The sequence below is a fragment of the Monodelphis domestica genome, chromosome 7 (genome assembly GCF_027887165.1).
Source record: "Monodelphis domestica isolate mMonDom1 chromosome 7, mMonDom1.pri, whole genome shotgun sequence".
Lineage (NCBI taxonomy): Eukaryota > Metazoa > Chordata > Mammalia > Didelphimorphia > Didelphidae > Monodelphis > Monodelphis domestica.
Genome location: NC_077233.1, coordinates 145,432,346 through 145,440,025, shown reverse-complemented (window position 1 = coordinate 145,440,025; position 7,680 = coordinate 145,432,346). Strand labels below are relative to the sequence as shown.

The following is a 7,680-nucleotide window of genomic DNA, read 5'->3' as shown; positions in this document are numbered from 1 at the left end:
ATCTGATTCCGGATGAGATAAGAACAGATGGGGCTGGGGAGCATCTGGTGACAGATTTGGGCAGAAGGAGCCTCTCCTAACCCCCTCCCCCCACATTCAAGTTAGCTCTTTACTGCTCCTCACCCAACCCCCCATATCAAAAGCCTTAGGCCACATCCCTCGAGCCCCCAGAATGGGGCCGGCCAATAGGAGAGGAGCAGGGAGGGGCGAGCGCTGAGGCCGGAGATAAAAGGAGGGCCCTGGAGCCAGTGGACACAGCACTCAGCTTTCACCTCTCCTTTCTGCAGCCTAAGCTCCCAAGGGTCACCACCTCCTCGCAAGCAGCCATGGTGAACTGGACCGCAGAAGAGAAACACGCCATTTCAACCATCTGGGCCAAAGTTGATATAGAGAAATTGGGGGCCCACACTCTTAGCAGGTGGGAGAGGGGACCCGGGGCTGTTTCAGGACTTGGGGGGCTCCCCCGTTTAGCTGGGGTGCAGGTCGGGAAGGCTTTCTCCCGTGGCCAGAGGGGCCCCGGAGTCCTGGCTGGTGCTCTCCTAGGGCAGGGAAGCAGCCTGACCTGGGCATTCTTTTTCTCTTTCTGGCCTTCAGGTTGTTGGTCGTCTACCCCTGGACCCAGAGGTACTTCAGCAACTTTGGGAACCTGTCCAGCCCCATTGCCATTGACGGGAACCCCCGCGTCAGGGCGCATGGCAAGAAGGTGCTGACTTCTTTTGGAGAGGCTGTGAAGAACCTGGACAATGTGAAGACCATCTTTGACAATCTGAGCCACCTCCACTCCGAGAAGCTGCACGTTGACCCCCAGAACTTCAAGGTGAGCGCTCTCCCTCCACTTTCCACTTAGGGACCCAGGCCCAAAGATTCTAAAAATGCAAGGTGCCTTGGTGGTCCAACTCCTCCTTGAACACCTCCAAGACAGGGAGCTCACTCCTTCATAAGCACATTCCCTCTTCCCCATGACTGGCCACCCCCAACTTGTCTCTGGCCTAGCAATCTCTCCTTCCCTCGGGGATCTTGAAACAAAGACCCTCTCCTACTCCTTGGGAATGTTGCTTTAACTCACTGGAGTGCCAGCGTGGGAAGGGACCTTAGAAGCCATCTAGCTCATTCCCTCTCCTTTTATAGATGGGGAAATTCAGGCCCAAAGAGGGCCGGTGATTTGCTCCATCACTCGATGAACCACTCGCTTAGCCAGACCCCGAGTTCTATTTTCCCAGAGGCACATTGCGCCCCCTTCCTTCAGGCAGGGAGCCCTCCTCTCACTGGCCCGAAGCAGCTCAGGCCTGATCCTGTGCCCTCTCTTCCTTCTAGCTCCTCGGAGACAACCTGATCATCGAACTGGCAACGGCCTTGGGCAAGGACTTTACTCCTGAGGCCCAGGCTGCCTGGCAGAAGCTGGTGGGAGTGGTGGCCTCTGCCCTGAGCAGACAGTACCACTGAGCACTCAACTCCAGACGAGCGCCTTGAGTGGGGGCACATTCTACCTCATTAATAGTGAATACAGTTAAAGCAATAAAGTTGAACGATTTGACAAATCTCTGTCCAATTTTGCCTTTTTTTTCTTTGGGGGAAAGTAGATGGGAAAATGATGCTTTTGAGGGTCTAGGAGAAAGAGCTGGGAGCACCATTGCTTCTTTGAGAGGGTGAAAAGACTCCAGATTTCCTGCCCCAAACTCCCCTCTCCCCAATTCTAATCATGGAGGCCACATCAAAAATGAAGGTAGCAGGGGCAGCTGGGTAGCTCGGTGGATGGAGAGCCAGGTGATCCTGGGTTCAAATGTGGTCTCAGACACTTCCCAGCTGTGTGACCCTGGGCAAGTCACTTGACCCCATTGCCTAGCCCTTACCACTCTTCTGCCTTGGATCCAATACACAGTAGTGATTCTAAGATGGAAGGGGAGGGTTTTTCAAAAAGTTGATACAAAGACAGAAAGTACGGATATATTAAAAAAAAAAACAACTAGATGGGAGCTGAGAAGCCATCTAGTCCAACCACCTCATTTCTGGAGGAGGAAATGTGGACAAGGGAAAGATTACTTTAGAGGCAGTTTCCAAGCCTGGGACCACGCTGAGTTTTAGCTGGAGATAACCTTCCTCTCTTACTCCTTGGGGGAAGCTGGAGCGTTAAGTAGGGCTTTGGGAAAGGGTAATCCTAGTTTGAGGCTAGCACGAATTTAGGGTTTGGGAGGAAGAATTGGGGGTGGGAAGGAATCTGAGGGTCAGGGAACAGCACTGCTTGCTGCTCCAAAGGCTCAGACTCTTCATTTGTGGTAGTAGCCACATCCGCTGCACCTGGGCTTCTCCCTGTAGAGGCTGATGTGGGGATGCTGCCCAGTGGATGCTCCACATGCGAGTAGCTCAGAGCCAGTATCCCATCTAAGCCTAACCCAGGCAATATATATATATATATATATATATATTTTTTTTTTTTATTTTCTTTTAAACCTTGCCTTCCATCTTGGAATCAATACTGTGTATTAGTTCCAAGGCAGGAGAGTGGTAAGGGCTAGGTAATGGGGGTCAAGTGACTTGCCCAGGGTCACACAGCTGGGGAGAGTCTGAGGCCAGATTTGAACCTAGGACCTCCCGTCTCTAGGCTTGACTCTCCATCCACTGAGCCACCCGGGGGGGAGGGGAGGGCACCCCGGGCAATATATTTTTAAGACCAATAAGACCAAGTTAGAAGTGTCTGACAGCAGGAAATGAAACGCTTGACATCAGCAAGGAGGGTCTTGGGCCTATGGATGCTCAGGAGCTCTCAACAGAGAACACGTTCTCCTAACGTGTAGGTTCTGTTACCACTAATGCCCTCCAGGGAGAAACATGCTGGATATCCTTCACCTTGTTTCCTAATCCCAAAGTAGAACCATGCTCAGCACAGAGCACCATCTCTAGGGGCTGATCACAGCAAAAATAAATACAATCTAATTAAATCTAATGGAGGCACAATTCAGGCAATTTGATTTGGTAGTATTTTGTTGCAACGCTCAACTGAGTTTTAATGAGCTTACATTTTGTCCTTTCCTGCCCCATCATTTGAATTTTATGGAATGTTGGTGCAAGGCCACGCCGGTGACAGATGGGGTCCCTATCCTTAAGGAACGACATGTCCATTAGTCATCTTGTGGCTCTGGAGCAGGTCTAGGGCCAGAGAAAGTAGGCTGTCCTTACGGGCCACAAGCATCAGTGGCATCTCAGGCTTCATCAGCGACCCCAGGTAAGCCTCTCAGGGCCCTAAAGCCATACTATTAATTACTTTACCAGCCCCTTTTACAGGTTTTAATGTTGATGTCCAAACCACTGAAGTCTGGTCCTGGCTCCACTTATTTCCTTCACAGCTCTAAGATCCTGGTGATAAAGTGAGCCATTTTAGAGATGAGGAAACAGGCTTTAATAGATAACTTGGCCAGGAGTCACCCAGCTAGTCATCGTATAGACTAAGGACTTGAACTGGAGTCAAGTGCTTTATATATTCTGGCTTCCTGCCATGCAAGGACAGGCAATAAGCCCTCGGTACAAAGTTGCACAGAACCATGGTCAGTGGGTACCTGTTACCAACAGATGAAGAGCATAGTTGAGGCCACATACAGGAGACAGGATGGTCAAGAAGTATCGTGACTGCCACAGGAGAGAGCGAGGACTTTGCATTGTCCTCATTTTTGGTTTACCACTGTAACTGATGATCACCCAGATGTCTCCAGTGAGATGCAAGTGGTTATGGCAGTGTGTCCTTCCTTGACTGCGTGTGGTCCTGGCTGCTGTACACATAGCATTAAGTAAGCTTAAAGTAGCTTAAAGTTCCACTTTGTTTTGAGGGGACAGCTGGGTAGGTAGCTCAGTGGATTGAGAGCCAGGCCTAGAGACAGGAGGTTCTGGGTTCAAATCTAGCCTCATACATTTCCCAGCTGTGTGATCCTGGGCAAGTCACTTGACCCCCATTGCCTATCCCTTACCACGCTTCTGCCTTGGAACCAATACACAGTATTAATTCCAAGATGGAAGGTGAGGGTTTAAAAAATAAACTGTTTGGACTCAAACATTTACTAAGCACCTGTTATGTACAAGGTACTGCTTTTCCACATCTACTCCTCCAATTTTAAAGAGGGAGAAAATATTCTAAGCAAATGTCTCTCTTTGGAAAATGAGTTGCTAGAACTAAGGATCCTAATTCTCCCCTCCTACCACCGCCCAATGGGCAATCCATCCAACACACCATACCAAAGATATTCTTTTGCTCTCGCTGTGTTGCATGGGCTTCAGATACTTAAATGTGGGTGCTTCTTCTGTAGACCCATGTTGTAACTCCCAGCCCAAGCCTCATTACAGTTAAGTTGTTGAGTCTGAACTGGCGAGGCTCTTCATCACTGACCTGTGCTCAGTGTTCCATTTCTTTAGGATCTACTAGAGCTTATATTCTGCAACAGCTTTTGATAGTTAACTTGCTCACAAAATGAGGAAATGGAATAAAGGGCTTTAGGAACAAAACACAAATCAAATGAATTCCATTTGTAAATTTGGTCAAATCATATCCTTCTCTGGGCCCCCCCCCTTCCTCACCTATAAAATAGATAGATAACTTGGCAATGATCTCCAAAACCCCCTTAAGCTTTATAACATTTTATGACTCTAGGAATAAGCTGTCTAAAATCATGTAATTAGCAATGACTATGAACCTTAGAATTCTCCCATTTCCAGAGTACTTTAGTGTTGCTCTACAAACTTTCATTCTCCAAGTCTGGCCCCATCCCATGATTTAGCTGACCAGATGAAGTACTCAAATAAGAATTTAATGGGCTAGAACCTACCATGGTACCACAAGATATCCCAAAGATAAGCCTCTTAATGAGAAATCTCTGAAAACTTTAGAATTTGATCTTTGCAGTGAACCTTTCATGACCCCATGGGAATAGTTCCTCTTCCCAGGTGTTTGTGACCTACCATTCCTGCTGAGTATGCCAAAACATAGAAATCTCAGTTCAAGGCTGAATAAACAGTTCCAAGAAGTCCTGAGAACAGGTTAACTCCCCTGTTCACATTCTGGGGAGGATATACTGTTTCTCTCATGGAGAGCTTTAAATCTTGTGTGCTGCTTAAAAATAAATGTTCATTATCCTTGCTTTGATAATGTTCATCTTTCATTCTTGTGACTTCTTAAGAATCCCCTATTTCGACTCCGTAGATGTCCCCCACAAGTGGCTCCCAGAACAGGGACATCTTCCGGTTCTTTTATTGGAACCCCCCCAGTTCTTTTTGGAGAACCCCCGACTTCTCTGGTTCTTCCATGAACTCCTCTCGGTTTTTGGAGAACCCCTGACTTGTCCCTTTCTTTCGAGAACCCCCGACGCCGTGTGCTGGTCATGCAGAGTTTCGACGCTATGGAGATCCCCTCGGTGGTGAGTATATGAGATACTCTAAGGGTGAGAGGGAAATTATATTTCAGTTCTTCTAATTTGTATTTTAATAGGAATGGTATGTCACAAACACCTGGGAAGAGGAACTCTATTCTCATGAGGTCATGAAAGGTTCACTGCAGAGGATCATGTTCAATTCTAGAGACCATATTTCAGGAAGGATGTTCATAAGCCAGAGCACTGCTGGAGGACAACCAGGATGAATAGTCTACTTTATTGTATTCACTGAAACAGAACTTTGATCATCAGAGAATAGGATGGAAGTACCACCATACTCCATTTCCTGGGAAAGAAATGGGAATAAACATTTATGTAGTACCTATTAGGTGCCAGACACTGTGCTTTACAATTATCATCTCTTCTGATCTTCAAAACAACCTTGAGAGGTAGGCACTTAATTTAGCCTCATCTTTCAATTGGGAATACTGAGGCAAATAGCTTTGATCTATATCGCACAGCTAGTAAAGTGGTTGAGCCTAAATTTTAACTTGGGGCTTCCTGACTCCAGGACCATTGCTCTACCCACAATGCCACCTCCATTTACTGAGCACCATATATACAATCTTACCCCATTCTGAATTCTTCTGACAGTGTTATATATGAGAGTCTGACATACACATTTTAAGCTGGAATGGACTGTTAGAAATCATCTAAATGAATGAGGAGCTAAAAGGCATGGCCATGGTCGTATAAGATTTTGAGATCAAGGCACAAACTGAAGCCTTTCATCTATACACCCTGGCCTGATTTTCTGTTCTATCACTTACTGGCTATATTTTGCCATTTACAAATTGCTTCATTTCTCTTTAAATCTTACTCTTCTCATCTGTGAAATAGGATTCATAAATGTAGATATAAAAAAAAAGGACTTTGTAAATGGTAAAATATAGCTAGCCTGTAGAATCTGTACATTTGTAGTAAGCTCCTTGAGGGCAGGGCCTGCAACTTTTCTTTTCATATCCTCACTGCCTAGCATAGTTGGCACTTTATCGAAAAAGTAGCCACACAATGAAACCACTCCTTATATATGTAGAATTTGAAGGGATCACAGAAGTCACCTCATCCTTATTTTACAGGTGAGGATATTGGAGCCCTAGCAGTCCTATCTAGCTCAAAATTTATCATCCTAAGTTACTCAAAGTATGGAACTAAAGTGGAGCAAATATTCTGTGTCCATTTCTCTAACTCCCAGTGAAATGATAGATATTAACAAATGGGACTAAGTTTCTGATTCCCTTGGTGTTATTCGGATATACAGACCCTAGAAGGTATCTCCCTTCACAGCAAAAGACTCAGGAAAGCTCCACACTAGGACACATGGGTAAGATTTTCTTCCCTCCTCATCCTCCCCCTTTTGAAATCCTTGGTTTAGCCTTTACAACTTGGTGGAGCATCAACTATTACATAGTTTCCCCAAAGGCTAGTGCCTCTCTACCCCCGCTCCCAGGAATACGGTCTAACTGTTTATATCTATGCATTAGCAAATTGTTTTCTTCATAAGAATGTAAATTTCTTGAGGAAGAATTATTTCACTTTTGCTTTTGTATCCTCACCACCTAGGATAGTATTGGCCCTTGCTGAGACCCAGTGACTTATTCTGCTGACATTTCCCATTTAGTACCTCAATAAAAGAACAGGCATAGGTGTGAGGAATGGGAACACTTTTAAGCCTGGCAGCAAGGAATCCTTTCACAACCAAATATTTTAGTCACCAGTTAAGCAGAATCTTTTCCCGATTTGTATAATCACCAGGAACCATATGGATGGCTGCTTCTGAAGATATGACTCAAGATTTGACAGAGCACATATTTTACAGGTCATCCTAGAACCAACAGTTAACAATAAGTTTTCTCTAGCCCAACATTCTTTTTGAAAGTTACAACCTTAATCATTAATTTGCTTCCCTTAACAATCTTCATAACCAAGAAAAGGAATCCATTTTCTCTCCCTTTCACCAAAATCTAACTCCCTAATAAAAATTTCTGTAATAAAATTCTATTATTTTAAATAATTCAAGTCTTAAGTAACATGTTTGAAAATAAATGAGCCAAAAAAATTTGAGACATAAATGTATAACCAGAATATCTGAGTTAAAATTCTAGCTCTGCTACATTTGTGTCAGTGATCTTGGACAAATGATTCCTTCTCTGGATAGTAGTATTTCATCTCTAAAATGAAGGTCTTTGAATTTAAATATCTCTTGGGTCCCTTCCCCATTAAAATCTTACAATATTTAAGGTAAAAAGTAAAAAAAGCCCTAGGCTAG

The 7,680-nt window shown here is 45.0% G+C and overlaps 1 protein-coding gene across 1 annotated transcript; it reads left to right on the top strand.

The window, feature by feature from the left end:
- The first annotated feature begins 236 nt into the window (after positions 1-236).
- LOC100016060 (hemoglobin subunit beta) lies at positions 237-1,538 on the top strand. The gene is made up of 3 exons (XM_001364828.3): positions 237-418; positions 595-817; positions 1,315-1,538. Exons 1-3 carry the CDS (start codon positions 327-329, stop codon positions 1,441-1,443), a joined length of 444 nt encoding a protein of 147 aa, XP_001364865.1. The 5' UTR covers positions 237-326; the 3' UTR covers positions 1,444-1,538.
- The last annotated feature ends 6,142 nt before the right edge of the window (positions 1,539-7,680 follow it).

Bases quoted from the DNA above. Each gene is read 5' to 3' on its own strand.
- LOC100016060 (XM_001364828.3), top strand. From the start codon at position 327: ATGGTGAACTGGACCGCAGAAGAGAAACACGCCATTTCAACCATCTGG. The intron at 419-594 runs GTGGGAGAGGGG...TCTGGCCTTCAG, and splicing joins GGGGCCCACACTCTTAGCAG to GTTGTTGGTCGTCTACCCCT. The intron at 818-1,314 runs GTGAGCGCTCTC...TCTTCCTTCTAG, and splicing joins TTGACCCCCAGAACTTCAAG to CTCCTCGGAGACAACCTGAT.